At 33.1% G+C, this 21,174-nt stretch overlaps 1 protein-coding gene across 1 annotated transcript in view; it reads right to left on the minus strand.

Annotated features, from left to right (window-relative positions):
• Window positions 1–8,750: 8,750 nt before the first annotated feature.
• Window positions 8,751–21,174, minus strand: part of REDIC1 (regulator of DNA class I crossover intermediates 1) — a 53,742-nt gene continuing 41,318 nt past the window's right edge. The window contains exons 11-13 of the mRNA XM_039882859.1: window positions 18,630–18,693; window positions 11,989–12,071; window positions 8,751–9,146 (exon numbers count right to left, since the gene is read on the minus strand). Of these exons, the coding sequence (XP_039738793.1) occupies window positions 8,751–9,146; window positions 11,989–12,071; window positions 18,630–18,693 (543 nt within the window). The remainder of the gene's footprint in view (window positions 9,147–11,988; window positions 12,072–18,629; window positions 18,694–21,174) is intronic.

A 21,174-nucleotide genomic window follows, 5' to 3' on the forward strand; every position in this document is an offset into this window, starting at 1 on the left:
TAAAAAAAAAAAAAAAAGAGCTGAAAACCACATATCACTCATATGTGGGATACAAACCTAAAAGCAACAAACATGACAAATAAACAGAGACTCATGGACATTGGACTAGTCGTTACCAGAGGGAAGGGGGAAGGGAAATAAGTGTAAAAGGGGTCAAATATATGGCGATGGAAAGAAATCTAACTTTGGGTGATGAACACACAATGCAATAAATATACAACATACTGTTGAACTGTATACGTGAAACACTGGATTTTGTTGATCAATGTCACCTCAATAACTTTTAATAATAAAAAAATAAAAATAAAAAATAAAATGTCTAATTCTAAAACTGCAAAATCTAATATCTGAAAGAACTGCCATACGTCTTTTCCATTCATTCTTACAGGTCTTAATTTTTTCCAGTATGGAAACAGTTCAATGCCTCTAGTTTGATTAGATTTCATATGTTTTCCACGATGACAACACAGTGTTATTCTGTGTTACTGAAATGTCTTCTTAGTTCTGAATTTTATATATATAACTACATTTTTAAAGGTAGATTCTCTCTATGGACCCCAAACATGAGTCACAAGAAAGAATGTAACAACACACAAAGCAAGGGCAAATAAGGCATCGATTCTGGAGAAGCAATGGCTAAAAGGCAAATCAAATAAATGATGTGGGTGAAGCCGAAAGATAATATCAAGGTCAACTATTGGAAATCTATGTAAACACCAAAAAAAGGTAAAGCACAGCCATTAAGAACATAGGCTTTCAAGTCAGATCTCTGATTTGAATCCTCTCTCCACTGCTGACTATAGTACCTTGGGAAAGTCACTTCACCAATTTAACCTTCAATTTCCTCATCTCTAAAATGGGGATAATAATTCTAATGTTTTTGTGAGGATTAAAAGAGGTCATGTATATAAGTTACTCTTGTGTCTTAACATAATTGATCAATGATCAACTTAGTTAAGACACAAGATTTTCTTAACATAGTTAAGAACAATCAACAAATAATTACTGTTTACTATGTACTAGGCACAATTCCAAGGGATACATAGTGGCTCTTGACCTGTAAAATTACTTATAGCTTAATATATTTTAACAGTTATCAACATTATGCCATGAGACATAAGTTATAGAGTCACAGTCAAGATGAAATGGAAATGATACTAGAGTTATGAACTAGAGCCAAAGTCAGAAAGTAACTAAGGTAAAGCAATAACAGATTCAAAGGGGAAATGTGAAGTGATCCAACTATATTTCTAGAATGAAGCTGCTTCAAAAGAGCCAGGTGCATGTAGGCTGGGTTGTGCTCCAATACATTTAATAGCACCAACTAAATTTATTGAGTGCTGTGTGAAAAGCACTATTTTGGACCATATTTTTTAAAAATAGTGCAAAATAGAGTTCTAGCTCTCAACAGTAAATGTAGAAATGAGAATATGACATGTAAATATGAAGTGTTCCATTTATCTAATACTGTATAACAATACTGTATCACCTCAAAACTTACCTCTAATACTGTATCACCTCAAAACTTACTGGCTTAAAACAACATATTTTAATTATAAATGTTCAAGGGACAGCTTATTTTTACAGATCTTTGGCTGGGGGTGCTTGAAAGCAGGGGATTGGTTCACTTACTCATACGTCTGGTGCCTGGGCTGAGAAAACACAAAAGGCTGGGGCTGGGAAAGCTGGAGTTCCTCAGGAATCTTACTTTATATTGTCTTTCCATATTCTCTCTCCAGCGTGGAAGCTTTACAATAGCCAGATTTCTTAAATGACAGCTCAAAACAACAAAGGCATATGTCCTGAAAGACGGAAACAAAGTATCAGCTGGAAAATATATCATTTTTATGATACAGTCTTAGAAGTCATGCAACATCACTGTTTGTTAGGAGCAAGTCACTAAGGTTCACCTGTACCAAGGGAAGAGCAAGTAGACTCCACTTTTTGTGGAAAGAGAATCAAAGAAATTGTGAACATACCCTTTGGTCTCAAATTATTCCTTTTGCATGCAAAATACACTGTCCACTTCCCAAGAAAACCCACCTCTGTAAAAGTCTCACCTATTACGGTACCAGGAATAGGTCCAAAGTCCAGAATCCCATTAAAGTGTGTATGAGACTCTTCAGATGGCATTTATCAAGTACAGCTCCTCAAGTATATCTATTCTTAATATGAAGATCTGGTGAACTAAGTTATATGTCCTCTGCACACCAACATACAATGGTAGAAGAGGCATAAGATAATCATTATAGACCTTTTCATTGAAAAGGGAGTAAAGAGAGGGAAACAGGAGTCACTAGTCCATAACAATTCTGAAATTCAGTCAGGCACATACTGACAATTCCTTGATTCAGACCTGCTGCCTGAGAATGCAGCATAACATCTCTATAGGTCTTGGCTCGACTCTGAGCTCAGGGTTCCTTTTCCATAAAAAAAAATTGCTGATGTTTGCAGCTAAGCAGCTTTATCAGCCTGCTTCCTGCCAGTAGTACTTCACAAGTCCAAAGTCCTCTTTTCATGTTGTACTGTCTCTGTCCCTTTTAGTCTAAGCAGGCAGTGTTTCTGCAAGCATGCTCCTCTTAAAACTATGTGGGTCTCTCATGAATTGCACTGTGGTTCACCCCATTAGACAAAAGCCACACTCAAAAAATTCAACAAGATAAGTCTTTCTCTACCTCGGACTTCCTGTAAGGCTACTACAGGAAAGTGTCTTTGATATTCTTAAAAGCCTTAGTGTTGAACAATGCATGCCCTTTAAGATACTTAGATATATTTATCTAAGATATTACCTCAATTTTTTGAGGTCTTTGCAAAGAGTTGGACAGTAACATCCTTGATAAGGACAACACCTTATCTTTAATCCCTATTTTTCTGACGGTGTCCTGGAATTAATTTTTGTCCAAATCTTCGTAATTTTAGTATCATCGGCCACCAAAAGATACTGGAATGAGAAGTTTTATTTTTGATTCCGGCAAGCCCTGGCTCTGTTATATATAAAGTTATTTCTTTCACTTAACATTCTCATCTTGCATATTACTACAGGAAGCAAGCAGCAGCCAGGTGGCATCTTCGGTTTTCTCTTTAGTTCTATTTTCCACATTACTACAAGTGATAGTGTTGCTTAGCTTTCTGCCACTACATAAAAAATGTCCCTATTCTTCCGATTTACAATATTATCCTCAATTTTCTTTCAGCCCTCACTGACAAGCCCCCTTAAGGACCATAAGTTTCCATTAACAGTCTCTTCATGGGCCATTAAACTTTAATAATCTTCTCAAGGTTCTTCCAGCTTCAGTCTACCACTCAGCCAGTCCCCAAGCCACATTTCAGGTTTTTGCTATGGCAGCACCTCACTTCTGGGTACCAAAATGTGTTCCAATTATCTACTACTGGGTAACAAACCCCCAAACTTTAATGGCTTAAAACAATATTATTTATTTTACTCATAAATCTGTAGTCTAGGCAGAAGATCCATATAAGAATCAAAGAAAACCTAAATAAATGGAGAGATACAATATACTCATTGACTGTAAAAACTCAGTATTATTAAGATGTCAATTCTCCCCCAAATTACTGTGTAGATTCAATACAATCCCTATCAAAATCCAACAGGAATTTTTTTGTAGAAATTGAGGCCAAAATTTATGTAGCAATGCATAAAGCCAAAACAACTGTGGAAAGATAAGTAGCAACACCACCTGATTTCAAAACTTGCTATAAAGCTACATTAATCAAAACAATGTTATTTGTATAATATACATACATATATGTGTATATTGATGAAACATAACAAAGAGTTCAAACCTATACTTCATGTAGGTTTTTGACAAAGGCACAAAGTTAATTCAACCAGGGAAAGAATAACTGTCTTTTTAACAAATGCTGCTGGAGCAATTGGATATATGGGCGGGGGAAAAAACAACTTACAACTTTATATTTTTTTAAATAGCTGAAAATGAGTCATAGACCTAAACGTAAGACCTAAAAACATAAAACTTGTACAAGGAAAACAAGAGAATTTTTATGAACAATCATTAATTTTCAAAAAGATAAATTAGAGTTTATCGAGATTTAAAACATTTTCCCTTCAAAAGACACTACTAAGCAAATAAAAACACACTGCATTTGGAGAAAAATACAGTCACTTTTGTTATAACAATTATTTTGAGAAGGCAAATGTGTTCCTCCATGATATATTATGAATAATTTGAGCATAACATGAATTTCACACTGACTGATGTGCAACTACATCTACAAGAAACACTAGGTGAATACACAAACCTGCACTCATCTGAACTGAGCCACAGAAGTATACAAAAAATGCATACATACATTCAAAAATCTAGCGGTTATCTCTATTCACTGTGTTTATCTTTTAAGGTTGTGTCTTGCTAGCCTTTCACATTTGTGAAGAGATATATATATATAGCAACATCCTAAACATGTCTAAGTATCCTGATTCAAAAACACCAAACAATGCATGTAAAAGGAAAGTTTTAAGTATTAATGAGAAGCTTGAAATAAAGCATTTTGAAAGAAATGAGACACATGTGATATCTCTTCAGCAACAGGCATAAACGAACATACATTGCAGACCACTGGAGGCAACACTGAAAAAATAAATTCCTATGGCTAGAACAACCTTGAGTTCTGCAAAGTCAGTAAGAAGAAGGCCTAAAGAAATAAAAGCAATGGAAAAAACTATTAAGTAATACGGGTTAAAGTGAAAAAATCATAAACTTTTCCCACAAAGTACTACCTATATACAAAAAAGGAAAAAAAATACCTTAAATATAAGTCACTAAATCCTGCAGAAACAATTCCTTAATGCTATTACTGGCTAGTTTGGTGGTTTCAATGTTAAGAGCTGTAGGGCTGAAAAAACAACTCTAGGGTGACAGTTATTTTCTATCAGGATTAAAAGGTATTACTACACTGCCTTTTGGTTTTCATTACTGCTATTAGTAGTATAGCTGTCTTAGGAAAGTTGTCTTCTCTCCAGCTGCTTTGAAGAAAGATCTTCCATCTTTGAGGCTCTGCCATTTTATTATGCTGGGTCTAGACATGGATTTCATATCATTTATCATCCTTGAAAAGTTTGGGCCTTCTTGAATTTGTGGATTAGTATGATTGATCGATTCTGGAAAATTCTTAGCCATTCTCTCTTCATATTATGCCTCTAACCCATTCTCTCTCTCCTCTATTGTTGATACTTAAACATATGTTGGAGCTTCTCATTCTATCACTGTTATTGTTTAACTCGCTCTCAAATTTTCTCTCTCTCTTGCATTCTGGATCATTTATTCTGATGTGTACTTTATTTCATTAATTCTCTTTACTTTTGTCTAATATGCTGCTGGATGCACTTATTGAGTTTTCAAGAGATGGCAGACATGGAAAACTGGGACTAGTGAACTGTAAAACCAGAAAAATTAGCAATGTTAACATTTGAGTTATATCTATAAAAACAATTCATTCATCCATTTATCCTAGTCCCTAACCTTTCAATATGGATTCCCCCAGAAGCAAACCATAAGCTAAGGATTCAAGTAGCTTGTTTTGGGTGAAACTGTAAGGAACACTGCTATGGAACTGGAGAAGTGAGACAGGAAAGGAAGGGGTTTATTATCAAGCAAGTTACCACTATACACAGCTGAAGCTTGATCTTTCTGAGGAAATCTGGAAGGACAGTGTGTATTTAAGCTTAAATTCCTAGAATTCACTTCCAGAGATTCTGATTTAACAGTTTTAGGGTCAATTCTAAGAATCTGCATTTCTAACCAAATCTCAGGAAATGGCAAAAGGAACAGTGGATCACACTTTGAGTGGGCAGTGTTGTCGAACACGCTTCTGAGGGAGTTATCCTGCCCCAGAAACAAAGAAACTGGCGTATCTACTCACCAAATCGCACCAGTCATTGTTTTAAAAGACCGCTCTCAAACAGCATTAATTCATTAATTCCTTGGTATGTTCTACCTGCCCACAAACAGGCACAGCAGGTATCTGCAGCCAAGAGAAACCACTAAGGAAATGAGTCGCAGGTACTGGCACTTGGAAATCAGGTTGGCATGTATTGAAATGTCAAGGAAATATGAGTAGAGTACTAAAAGCATTTGCCACTATGGCTATATATGGTATCATGTGGAAAATAAACCACCCATAAATTACACGAATAAACTACAATTGTGAGAAGTATTGTAAAACCCTAAAGACAGCCTCATACTATTTCAAGTGGCAACTTCCTGGAGTAGCTGATGCTGACCAAAATAATGCAATGTTTCACAAACCTGTTAAACATCAATTCTAAATCAGTATCATATACATCAGCCATTACTGAATATACAGTATTTATTTGAAGTCACTGTGATTGGCAGTTTCCATTACAAATGTGTGCAGAATCATTAAGTTTTCCATTATGTTTCATTTAGATAAACCTTAGCTAGAATTAACTTTCTTTTATAAACCTTAAATTGTAATTAGAGAAAGTATGTTATGTTTATTTTTTTTCATTAAATGGTTTCAACAAGAGAAAACCTAACCAATATTGTACTTGAGAAGTACATTATAATCTATTATACTATATGAGATGTCTCTTATTTTGTAAATCTGTACTTGCTTTCTTTTAAAATATATTTATCTCTTAAATCACCTAAAGAGTTAGCAACTACAAAGTTAGGGACTAGTCCACAAAACTACCCTTATTTCAAGAGTCCCAAGAGCACCCTCAGATTTGATAACTGGAGAGACTCAGAATTCCCTGAAAGCTGTTATACTCACAGCTACAGTTCATAACAGGGAAAGGAGACAGATTAAAATCAACCTAGGTGAGAAACACATAGGGCAGAATCTAGGAAAGTAATAAATGCAGAGCTTCCAGTTGCCCTCTTCTGTGGAGTCATGGACAGTGTTACTTTTTAGTATCAATGTATGACAACACAGAGAATACTGCCAACCAGGGAAGCTCACCTGAGCCTTGGTGTCCAGAGTCTTTAATGGGGTTCCATCAAGTTGCATGGTTGACTGCCCACGTGGCTGATCTCAGTTTCTAGCCCCTTAGGAAGTTCAGATGATACTGCTTGACTCAAAGTCCAATCCTAAATCACATTACCATCTGGCATCGAACAACATCCCCAGGGAAACAAAGACACTTCTATCAGGTATGACATTCCAAGGGCTTAGAGATTACCTCCCAAAAGCCAAGAGCAAAGACTAGATCTCTTTCTGGGTAAGTTTAAATTTACTGCACTGCACCTTTCCCTGCTCTCATTGTGTGTGGTCAATGTACTAAGAAGCTCTGATCTTCTTCTCTACCTTACTGTGTTTAACTACCAAATTATGATATTAGTAAAAATGTAACTATGTGTGGACTTTTGAAACGAATTTGCTTTCAATACTGCTAGATCTTGATTAGTATTTGGGAAAAAAAATCAGTTTATTTGATATTTAAAACCCAACCAAAATTAACAGCTCAATCTTATTCTAACATCACCAGCATACTCTTCTTTTTCCATATGTTGATCTTCACTGCTAAAATATTTCATATTTTTGCAAAATATTGCTCAGGATAATCAATCCATGATGGAATATCTTTCGTTTAATATCAGGATGAAAATCTGGCCTTTTGAAAACATATAAATGTGCATCAGATAATTTTATTTCCTTTCATGAGATGACTACAATACTTTAAGAAAACTATTTAGGAGCTTATTGTGCTCCGAGGCAGCAAAAGTAACTTCCTCAAACTACCTAAAAACATGAAGACTGCTACTGTTTAAACATTAGCTGCTGGTGTCTCTAAATCATTATGCTTCAGATAAATAACCTCTGCCACACAAACTACTGAGTGACACATAGAAATGCAATATCTAATCATCCTTTTCATTAAAGACACAGAAACGCCTAACAATTTTATTTTTGGTTCAATTAGGTATCAGAATGCCCCCTGCTGGGCACTTTGTAATATATCCCTCAAAAAATCAATCTTAGAGTATGAACATTTAAAATTTGATACAAAAAATAAATGTTAGAAACAAAGCTATTATTTTATAAATGAGAAATCCTGATGTAATATTTAAGAAAATAAACTTAGCAATATTAAAATGAGTAAACATAAATCATTTTTTCCAATTGTGAAGTTCATTCGTAAAAGCACTAAAACATTTTTTAATCTTGAAAAGAAAAAATATTTTCCTCTGAATAGAAGTACCCACAAAAATGTTACCCAAACAACATAGAAAATACATTTTATCTAAAAATTAATGCTAGAATTTCTTAATGAGGGCATAATATTTAAGAGAGGAGCTAAGAAAACTCTAATGAGGTTATAAAATGTATTTGATATTATTTGGTATTACTTTGTCTGAAAATCTTGAAAGTGAACATTTTGCTAAAAGTACACAGGAAATAATTAAATGTATTTTTATCCATAAATAGCATATCATAATGAATAATCACCATTAGAATGATGCAATAAATGTATATATTTTCTAAAAAACTGAAGATATATGAAAGCTACTAAAAACACCTAAGTAAACTTAAATGCATAAATAAAATGTTTTCAAACAAACCATAAATATATCCTCCGAATATTTCACCTTGTGTTAAGATACACATTCTCATTCCTTATTATGTTAATGAAGTTATGAACATTAAGTGAAATGCTAAATCTCAGGCAGTTTTTAGACTATCAATTGTTCTTAAGGATTTCCTGCCCTCTAGTGGTATCTGCCTTAATATTTTCACTGCAATTTTCAACAATACAAAGACACATCACTTCTACATTTACATTTTGAAATTATATCACACTGTATGGCAGCATCTAATTTTTCTTCCATTACAGGTTCACTCTCTGTTTGTACCCATGCTTCACATTTTATAACCTCTAGTATGCAGTTATTACTGGTTTTATTTTGTAATGTGTGTGTTGAATTACACTGAGACTGTGCAAGCTCATCAGCATTATTTTTCATTGAGAACTTGGGAAAACTCTTTTGTTTATGGATTTCAACACTGTTTTTAACAATCCTATTACGTGGAAGTTTTGCCATTCTTTCTAAATAAAAATTATTAGTTGTTTCTTCAGTTTTGATGAGTCTCTTATTTGAATCTTCAATTTGCTGCAATATTTGATCTTCATCTTCAGATGGCTGGAAGAAATTCAGTAATTTTACTATAAATAATGTTTAAATTAAAAAGAATCATTCAATCACTTCAAAGTGTAAATTCTTAAAATTCACATTACAAAAAAACTTCAAAACACAGAAGAGATTGGCAATTGCAAATCAACCTGAATTTTTGGTTGTTAAAAATCAAGGAGTTTATGAACTTTTAAAATAGCAAGAATAATAATCTTTGTATTAAAAATACAAGAGTTACAGAAGGAAAGGGAGAAAAGGGTAAGGGAAGTCAAATATTTGGTGACAGAAGGAAATTTAACTTTGAGTGGTGAACACACAATGCAATATACATATGACGTACTATTAAATTGTATATTTGATTTTATTAACCAATGTCACCCCAATCATTTTAATTAAAAAATAAATAATAATAATTATAAAGTTGTGGTAGTACTAAAACAAAAAAATACAATAGTTTAAAAAGGGGAAATTTTATTGTTTATTAGCATCCATTCACAAGGAGGAAATGATATACAACATTCTTCAACCATTTTTAAAAAGAGTGAAGTAGAAGTAATAACTTTGAAAAAACCAGCTAACACATAAAACTTGTTCTACTATTCACTCACTGACTTAAGTAAAAAAAAAAATCTATATTATACTTCTAATGGTCCCAGTCTCATAAAAGATATAACTTAAGGAGAGTTACCAGCTAACAGGAAATCAAATAGCCAAAAGAAAAGTTAAATAGCAATAAATATCACAACTGTTGCATAAAAAGTCAAATTTTAAGAACTTTTAATAAGTCTAGATTTCAATTTACTAATTAGAAATCTCTCAATCTCATGGAAAATTTATCTTTTAAACACTAAACCAACTTTTCATGAAAATCTTATATAAAAGTATTGATTAGTCAAGCTATGAAAAAAGTAATGTTAACATAAAAATCCTAAAATGAGCTATAGGCCTCAGCTGATTGGCACTGAAATAGAAAATGTAAGCCTAAGAAATAGCATTGAGACCGTCTAGGCACAAATTAGAGAAAACAAGCTCAATATATTTATTTACTCAAGAAATAAAGATTTATCCAGCATCTGCAATGTCATCTGCAATGTAAATGAAACATACATGATTTCTACTCTCTTACAGCACACATTCTCATGGGTGGAAATGACAACCAAATAATCACACACATGTACATACAGTTACAAACTGAGAAATACATTACAAATAACAAGTATGAAGCACTTTGAGAGCATAACTAAGGGGCATAATTTAGATTGAGGCGCCAAGGAAGGGCTTTCAGAAGAAGTGACATATTCGAGCTAAGACCTATAGGAAAAATAAGAGCAAGGTAAAGGAGACAAGATACATAAATGCCCTGAGACAGAAGAGAGACTAATAAGCTAAATAAAGTGAAATGACAGTATGTTTGGACTATGGTGAGACAGGGAGAATACTAAGATACTAGAACACATATTGTTTATAGCCACTGTAAGTAGTTTAGATTCCAAAGTAAATGTGATCCACTGAATAAAGAAAATAACATAATTCAAGTTTTCAAAAGATCACAATGACTGCTAACTGAGGAGGAGGGAATTTTGGCAAGAGTAGAAGTAGAAAGATCTCTTAAGAAATAACTGCAATAGTTCAAGAAGAAGATTATGGTAACTTAGACTAGGGTACTGACACCAGAAGTTGAAAGTAGATAAATATGCAATTTATTGTGGAGGAAGAATTGACTGGATAAAATGATGGAATAAATGTAGTTAAGGAAAGCAGATGAGACAAGAAAGAATTGACAATGTTAACTACTAGTTTTCTGGTGTGAGCAACTGAGTGAACAAAAAAGTATCTACCCATATGAGAACCATCAGAAAAACTGATTTTGGGAAAAGATCTGGGGGCATTCAGTTTGAGGTATGAAAATAAGATTTCTGAGAAATATCCAAGAAGAAATTAGATATCTAAAGAAGGATCTGAGCTAAAGTCAAAGCTGAGCAGTAGTACTAACCATATGAGGAGCATATAACATTATCTAGAGTTTGAAGTTTAAGTTGAGAGTCCTGTAGCAAATCCTAAACATTACGACATTTAAATACAGGGAAAGGTGGAAGAGAAGTGGGCAAATGCATGAAGTAGCATTCAGAGAAGTATGAAGGAAACCAAGATAATGTGTTGTCACAAAAAACAGAGAAGAAAATGTTCTCCTGCTCCCCCCAAAAAAGAATCATTTCTACCAATATTAGGAATTCTCATAAAAACTGAAAAGTGTCCAATGAATTTGGCAACATAGACGTCACTGATGTCCTTCGTTTACTAAGAGCAGTTTGAACAGTGATCTAGAGACAAAGGGCAGATGAAATGAACATGGAAAAATGGAGAATTCCATTTAAAAATGTGATTTAAGATAAATGCAGCATTCCCACTCAGAAAATAACATACCACTCCAATTTTTCAGATTACAATCTACAATAACATTTCATAGTTTTCTTCATATAAGCCTTGAGATTTTTTGAATGTATTCTTGGTTGTTTTAGATTTTCAATTATTGTGACTGGATTCTTTTAAAAACCCTTTTAAAAGAAACACAACTTTATCATCCCGTACACACACACACACACGAGTGGCTTTTGTAATTAACTACGAACACATTCATCATCTTTATAAATGTGAATGAATGATGCTTATTTACATTTCTTTTACATTCTTCTTACATGTTTAATATTTTTCACATTTTGTTTATATTTATCTCCACTACTGGCTCAAGAATTTTTTCAGAATATAAACTACGAGAAATACAAATAATTCTAAATTAGTAGAATATATATTAACAAGCCAAAAATGTGGGAGAGAGAGGACAATAACTTACCATTTCCGAACTAGAACTGAAACAACTATCTGTTGGCCTTGGAGAGTAACTGGTGGTCTGACTACTCTGTGAAGAATCAAGATCTGAAAATAAAGGTTTAATTTATAAAGAATGGTATTTGTTAATACTCTACAAAATATATACATAAGCAGAAGATATCTGCTGGTAAAATTAACTACAGAGCATTTTAAAGTATGCCAAAACTATTTAACATTTTGGATACTTGGCAGCTTATATTTCTGACAGGATATTATGGGTTTATTCTACACTTAAAAGAGTTGTATCTAAAATAAGGTACATAACATAAGGAAACATAAAAGAGAAAACTGAATTAATTTTCCAACATATGAACCATTTATGAGTAAACAAAGTGTCAACTTGCAGAAAGCAGGTATAAATCAAGTTTATTAAGTACCAAGGCACCAGATATTTGCTAATGTAGTAAATGAACCTTCAGTGTACAATCTAAACTGTAGGAAAAAAATTGATTCAAAGCATCCAGAATGATATTCTTTCATTATCTGCTTAATATGTTCCATTATGATTGGAAGTAAAGTTTAAAAATGGGCCTAAAAAGTAGTATGACTTCCTACAATGCAAAAATACTATAGATCAACATTAAGTTCAACCACTTCTCTCTTTGTGAAAATGGGTTTGCTATCAACAAAAGCAAAAGGTAACAGAATGTGGAGCAACAGCTCAAATCAAATCACATACCCTCCTACATGCAATAAACAATGAGTACTATCTGTTCATGCCTTGGTCATGACGCTCTCTGTAACAGAAACTAACCATCAGTCAGCTAACAGAGAGATTTTAGCTGAAATCGGATACCTTTAGTTCATCATTCTACAGAGAAATTTATACCCCCTTGGAGCAAGTTCTCCCTGAGAGTGGAAAGCAAAGTACAACAAAGTGAATGGTAGAATTTTTAATAACAACATACTCTAAGGGTATTCCCCTATAATAAGGGGAATACAGTAAACCCAGTGTCATCAGTAGAAAAGACAAGTGTATAGTGAATAGGCCTTAATGGTGTAAGAAACAGTGCAAATCAAAATGTAAATGTAAATGCAATTAAATACTTATTGAGTACTTACTTTATGTAAAGCACTGTACAAGTTCATAGGGATACATGTCTATAATGCTAAAAGTGTTCAGAATCAAGTAGCAATAAAGACATAGGTGAAACAATAAAAGTCATAAAAAGTATAAAAGTAAGAGAGCGAAGTATGATGAGCTCTAAGGAAAGAGATCTGGTTACAGAGAAGAGTTACAGAGAAGGCACAAGTATGAAGAATAGGTTTTGATAGATAAATAAGCATTTTCCAGAAAGATAAGATGAAAAACAGTATATGAAATGGGGGTGGGGGGAAGTGTAAGGGCACACTTTAATGTAAAGAATCTACCAAGGTATCTAACACAGGATGGATTAAAGAAGGGTAAGACTGGATGAAAGCAGGTCAGTTGAGAGAGTAACTCAATGATCTAGCTATAAAATGATGAGGATCTTCAATAAAGCAATAAAGTGAAACTGGAATAGAGAATAGGCAAGAGATTAAAATTTCAAGAAAGCTTTCAAAGAGTCTTAATTTTTACATGTAGCTTTAAAACTTCTTGTGACTCAGGTTTAACATTAATACTAAAATCTGAGAAAGACTGCACACAAAGAAAACATTACAACTGATATCACAGAAATTCAAAAGATCATAAGAGGCTACTATAAACAGGTATATACCAAAAACTGGACAACCTAGAAGAAATGAAAAAATTATTATAGACATAAAATGTACCATGACTGAATCTGAAAAAAAGAAAAAATATGAATATACCAATTACTAGTAAGGAGAATGAATTGGTAATAAAAAATTTTCCAACAAAAATCCAGAGCCGAACAGCTTCACTGGTGAATTTTACCATTTATAAAGGAATTAATACCAATCTTTCACAAACTCTTCCACAAAACTAAAGAGGAAGGAACACGTCCAAACTCATTTACTATTATTCTAATACCACAACCAGAAAAGGATACTACTTGAAAAGAAAACTACAAGCCAATATCCCTGATGAATACAGATGCAAAAGTTCTCCATGAAATACTAGCAAAGCAAATTCAGCAGCACATTAAAAGGATCATACACCATGATCAAGTGAGATTTACCCCTGGGATGCAAAGACAGTTCAACATATGCAAATCAACATGATACATCACATTAACAGAATGAAAGAAAAGAATCATATAATCATCTCAACAGACACAGAAAAGACATCTGACAAAATTTATCCATTCATGATAAAAACCCTTAGCAAATTATGCAAAGAAGGAACATATCTCAACATAATAAAGGCCATATATGGCAAGCCCACAGCAAACATCATACTCAATGGTGAATGGTTGAAAACTTTTTCTCTGAGATTAGGAACAAGACAAGAGTGCCCACTCTCATCTCTCTTATTCAGCATAGTACTAGAAGTCCTAGCTAGTGCTATCAGGCAAGGAAAAGAAATAAAACATATCAGAATTGGGAAGGAAGAAGTAAAACTGTCTTTATTTGCAGATGACAAGATTTAACATGTAGAAAATTTTAAAGACTCAACAAAAAACCTGGTAGATCTAATTAATGAATTCAGTAAAGTTGTAAGATAGAAAATTAACATGTTAAAATCAATAGCTTTCTATACACTAAGAAACTTTCTGAAAAGAAACTGATCCCATTTACAATCACATCAAAAACAAAAAATAACTTAGAAATAAATTAAACTAAGGAGGTGAAAGACTTCTATTCTGAAAACTATAAGACATTAATGAAAGAAACTGAAGACGACACAAATGAAAGGTATCCCATGTTCATGGATTGGAAGAATTAATATTTTTAAAATGTCCATACTACCAAAGCCATCTATCAATTCAGCGCAATCCCTATCAAGATTGCAATGGCATCGTTTTTACAGATGTAAAGAGAAAAACTCCTAAATTTATGTAGAACCACAAATGACCCTAAAAAGCCAAAGAAATTCTGAGAAAGAAGAACAAAGTAGGAGGCATCACATTTCTGAATTTCAAGCTATCATAAAGCTACAGTCATCAAAACTGTAATACTGGCATAAAAATAGACAAGTAGACTAATGAAACAGAATCAAGAGCTCAGAAATAAACCCAAGCATATATAGTCAACTAATACTTGTCAAGGGAGCCAAGAACCCTCAATGAAGAAAAGACAGTCTTTTCAATGAACGGTGCTGAGGTAATGGATATTCAAATGTAAAAGAATGAAACTGGACCCGTATCTTACACCACTCATTTAAATTAGCACAAAATAGATTAAAGCTTAAATGTAAGATCCAAAACAAAGAAAATTTAGAGAAAACATATAAATCTCTTTGACATGGGTCTTGGTAATGATTTTTGGATATGACACCAATAAAATTAAGTGGGACTACATCAAACTAAAAAGCTTATGCACACCAAAAGAAACCATTAACAAATTGAGAAAACAACCTGTGGAATGGGAGGAAATATTTGCAAACCATATATCTGATAAGAAGTTAATGTTCAGAACATATAAAGAACTCATAAAACTCAATGGCAAAAATAAATAAATAAATAATCAGCAAAGGACCCTAATAGATATTTCTCCCAAGAAGATATAAGAAAGTCCTACAAGTACATGAAAAGATGCTCAACACAGTGATGTTAGGGAATGTAAATTAATCACAATGAGATACCACCTCATGCTTGTTAGTATGGCCATCATTAAAAAGACAAGAGGTAAATAAATACTAGAGTGGATATAGAGAAAAAGGGTGCCCTTGTGTACTGTTGGTGGGACTGTAAATTGGTACAGCCACCATAGAAAACTGTACGGAGGTTCCTCAAAAATTAAAAATAGAACTACTATATAATAATCCAGCAATTCCAATTCTGGTAATATATCCAAAGGAAACAAAAACACTAACTCAAAAAAATATCTGCACCTCCATGTTCATAGCAGCATTATTTACAACAGCTAAGACATAAAAACAACCTAAGTGTCCATCGATAAAGTTCTTTTATATAAATTGTGTGCATATAAACACACGAATACGTATACATGCACATAGAGAATGGAGTATTATTCCACCATAAAAAAAAAAAGGAAATCCTATCATTTGTGACAACATGGGTAGACCTAGGGAGTATTATGCTACATGTAATAAGACATATACTATATCTCACTTAGATGTGGAATTTAAAAAAAAAAAATCATAGAAAGAAAGATCAGATTTGTGTTACCAGTGGCAGAGAGTGAGGAGAGGGGAAACTGGAAGAAGGTGGTCAAAAGGTACACATTTCAGATATAAGATAAGCACTAGGCATGTTATGTTCAACACAGTAACTATAGCTAACACTGCTACATAATACACAGGAAGGTTTAGAGAATAAATCCTATGAGTTCTCATTACAAGGAGAAAACTTTTTATTTTTTCCTAAGAAAATAAATATTAGATTACCACTGATTGTGGTAATCATGTCACAATATATGTAAATTAAACCATCATGCTGTATATCTTAAATTTATATAGTAATGTATGTCAATTATTTTTCAATAAAGCTGGGGAAAAAAAGAAGGAAATCTTGTCATATGCCACAACATCGATGAAATTTGAAGATACAGTATGCTAAATGATATAAGCCAGTCGCAGAAAGAAAAATATTACATGATTCCACATATGTGATATAGCTAAAATATTCAAACTCATAGAAACAGAGTAAAATGATGGTTGCCAGGGACTGAGGGAAAAAGGAGGTGTATATATACTGTACTCTTGGAAATTATTGGGAGGATGAATATATTTGGGTTTTTTTTGCCAGAATAAAAAAAAACTCTATGAAGAAAAACTAAGTCATTTCCATTTATGCCATAAAAAAAAAAAAATCATTTCCATTTTTGCCAAGAATGTCTTTTCCAATTACTAATTCTCTCAAAATCACGTCCTAAAAAATCCTCTCTAAATAATCAACACACATGCACCTAAGTTCAAAATCCACAATCTTAATACAGAAACATGGAGTGTGTATACACACTAAAGTAAAAACAGAAACAACAGAAAGTATCTACAGCTAAGTCTAACAAGAGACGTGTACAATATACTTGAGGAAAATTTTAAGGTACTTAAAGGTATTTTAAACACCTATTAAAGATACAGAATTAGACTAAATTAATAGAAAGATACCCCTTGTTCTTAGATAGGGCTATTAACATAATTAAGGTTACATTTCACGCTAAGTTAATATACACATTTATCATTTTCCTAATAAAAATTAAGACATTTCTTAAGAGTTAAGACAAGTTGATTTTAAAGTTTATATTATAAGAGCAGAAAATTCTTTTTAAAAAGTACAAAAGGATGTGTAATTCTTTTAGAAATTAAACATATTATAAAGTAATCAAAATAAAAATGCTAGCATGGTATTAGCAAATGAAAATTAGGATATTAGAAAATCGAAAAAGTGCCAGACACTTTTGTCCATAAAAAGTCAGTATAAAATTTAAAAGACCATTCAAATATAAAGTATTTACTACACACAAGTCTATAAACAATTAGTATCTAGGATATATAAAACATATATAGGATACATACATATAGCTATAGCATATAAAAGACACTTCTCTCAAGGAGAGTCCAAATTCCTAAAGAAACATAGGCAACAGGAATGAAAAACATTTCACAGATGAAACATGGATGGCCAATCAACCTAATTAATAATCAAGGAAATATAAATTAAAATTACAATGAGATATAAGAATGCCAAAGATGACAAAAAACTGATCCAGTGTGAGAATATATAAGAACTAAGACTCTTATCTCTTGCTAGTGGAAGCTTAAACTTGCATAACTACTCTGGAAAACAATTTTGCATATCTAGAAGAGGTGAAGATGTGCATATTATATGAGCTAGCCAATTCTATACCAAGAATTATATCCTAGAGGAACTTTTTATACATGTGTGCCAAGAAAAATGTCAATAATTGCCAAGGTAGCATTGTTTATCATAGCAAAATAATCAAAACAACCTAAATAATCATTGCCAGAAGATGCATAAACTGGAATACATTCATTATATAGAAGGCTGTACAGCAGTAAACAGATAATGAAATTACTAGAGTCACAAGTTTCAAAGCAGATGAACCTCAACAAATATTACTGGGTGAACAAAAAAAAGCAAGTTGCAGAAAAATGGAATTTGCCTCAATTTGTAGTAAGTTCAAAACAAAGCAATGGAAAAGTCTATGCATGATGCCCCCCAAAATAACTTCAGAATAATTGTTACCTCTAGGGGGCAGTATAGATTATGCAATTGAGAAGATTTTCAAAAGTACTGATTATGCATTATTTCTTAAACTACAAAGTGAATACAAAGGTATCTGTTTTATTATTTGTTAAACTATGTGCATACATTATATATACTGATCATGTATATTATATTTATGAAAAATAAAAGTAATTTTCAAGAGTCACATGCAGCATTAGTATATTAGAAGTTTACTATGAAACATACTTGCTGGAAAAAATCTAAAAACAAACACTTAAAAAGTAACTGATTTCCATTTAAATGTAAATATTTTTAAATAGTAAATTTCACTTACTGTTATTCTGACAGATTTTCTTTGTAGATGTTGGTGTGCCTTTTAAAGAACACAGTCCTCCTCCTTCCACCAGATTCTAGAAGGAAAACAAAACTTTAACAACTCCCAAGTATACACAGTAATTAATCCACTTATAACTCCCTTTTAACTCCGCCAATTCATTTTACAGTACTCTTCCTTCGTATTATTTTAATTCAACAAAGATAATTTTAAAACCAAGGGAAAATTGTCTATGAACAGTAAAGGAAATGAAATTAAAATTGCTTTCAAAACACAAGCAAAAGAATAAACACTTGCTAAGAAAATAATTACTGACAAACAAGAAATGCTTCAGGTAATCACAGTAAAAGCAGTTGAAAAAAGACAAAGATATTAAAGCAATTTGGAGTTTTATTCTGTTATTCCCTTTCTAATTTCTTAAGTTGGGTAGCAGCTCATTTATTCTCAGGTTTTTTTTAAAATAAAAGCTTTTAGAGGCATAAAGATTCTGTAGAATACGCCATTGGTTTTGATTTCTATCAATTTCTACATAATTTGTAATTTACTTTCATTTTTTTTATCTTTTTTTAAACCCAGAGTGTTTCTTAATTTCCAAGAAAGTAAGGGATGTTAGGCATCTTTTTTGTTGTTGATGATTTCTAATTCAATGAATTTTTATTAAAGAATGTGGCTGCGAATCAATCCTTAGATAAATCTTAGACTTTATGGCTTACTACATGGATTATGTTTACAAATATATCATGGACTTACAGAAAATACCTATTCTCTGTTGATGGGACATGGAGTTTTAGATAGGTAGGATAAAGGAGAAACCATGTAGCTGCAACCAAAACTGTCTCCCTTCCCTCTTATGCATCAGCTAGACTACATTTCTTAGCATCCCTTGGAATTGGTTTGGATGTGTGATTTAAGTTCAGGTCATGGGCAGAAGTGGTGTATACCACTGCCAGTCCTGACCCATAAAAATTTCTTCCACAATACTCCACTTCCTTTTCCCTTCTGCTCTCTGATATCAACTTATACTACAAATATGGAAACCACCAGTTGAAGATAGAGTCTCCACCAACTTAGAGCCCTAAATAACTTTATGCAGTGGAGCCTCTTCTCTAATACCACTATTCAATCATTTCTAAAGTCTTGTATGTTCAACTTTTAAAAATTCAAGCCCCAGACTTGCAGCAGAAACACACAAGCTTTAAAAGCTATAGACTACAAGGCTTGCATACATTCCTACACCCACTTCAAATCTGTTGATAGAGGGTAATAGACAAAGATCATCCCAAAGAGAAGAAACTGAATTGTTTCAGGAATGTGCCCGTCCTCCAGGACAAGCCTTCGCAATGCCTGCCCAGCAGGTTTCATAATTGGTATGGATTAGTAACTCTGTATCTTTTCTCTTCCCTTTTTTGAATGGGCTATTAATTGCATTTACACTATTCTTACTCCAATACTCTATCTTTTCTTTATGTCTATCTGTTGCTATCTTTTTATTTTCGACTTTTATTATGTTCTACAAGTTTCTTGAAAAATATATATAGATCACTTTTTCTTCTCCATTTGATATTCTTAGAACATTGAGAAAAATCCTTCATATTTTACATATTAATTGCTAGGCAGGTTTCATTTCTTACATTTTATCTTTACCATTTACAGAGAAGTGGTATCGCAATTTTTCCCACCTTGATCAGATTTCCTACTGTGACATCCTTACTCCTTTGAATTTTGAAGTCCTCTATCTTCATTTCTCTAGTGATTACCTTCCCATTTTAAACAATCATACTTAAACCTTATTCCTCTACTATTTTAGCATTAAATACGTTCCACCTCAAGATAGTGACATAGGAGAATCCTACAACACACAAAATCTATAGCTACATATGGAACAATTTCCTGAGAGAAACCAAAAATCGAGCTGAGATTTTCCTACACGTCAAGCAAACAAGAAAAAACCCACATCAAAATGGGTAGGAGAGGCTAAAACACAATTTTACCATGAACCCCACCATGAACCCCACCCCAGACACAGCAATCGGGAGGGAACCCACAATTCCAGGCTACTCCCTGAGAAGCAAATGGTTTGAACCTCATATCTGGTACCCAAACTTGTATGACCTGCATCTGAGAGATAAGGCCTCAAAATATCAAGCTTTGAAAGCCAACAGAGCTTGTGTCCATAAGACCCTTAAGCTATAGTGAGCTGGAAACAGATCTTAAAAGGCTTACCCAAGCTCACCATAGCTATACTTCAAAGCCTAGAATAGAAGCCCAGTGAACTACCCAGGCTTTCTGAAGAAAAAAAAAAGCCTATCAGCTTATCTTGATAGCTGTAGTCTGATGGGCAGGCTTCTAATTAAACTCACATCTAAGGGCCAACTGTATCCCTTCCTAAGACCTCAGAGTCTGGATGCTATTTTTGCACTCTCCTTTTGCCTCACTCCAGATTGCCAGTATCTCCCCAAAAAAGAAGTTAGTGCTTATGTCTGGTGCCTCAGTTTTTGTAGCTTTTGACCAGGGAACGCCTCTTGATAACGTGGCTCTGACAGCCAGCAAGGCTTAC

The sequence above is a fragment of the Pteropus medius genome, unplaced genomic scaffold, assembly GCF_902729225.1.
Source record: "Pteropus medius unplaced genomic scaffold, Ma_sr-lr_union100, whole genome shotgun sequence".
NCBI classification, from domain to species: domain Eukaryota; kingdom Metazoa; phylum Chordata; class Mammalia; order Chiroptera; family Pteropodidae; genus Pteropus; species Pteropus medius.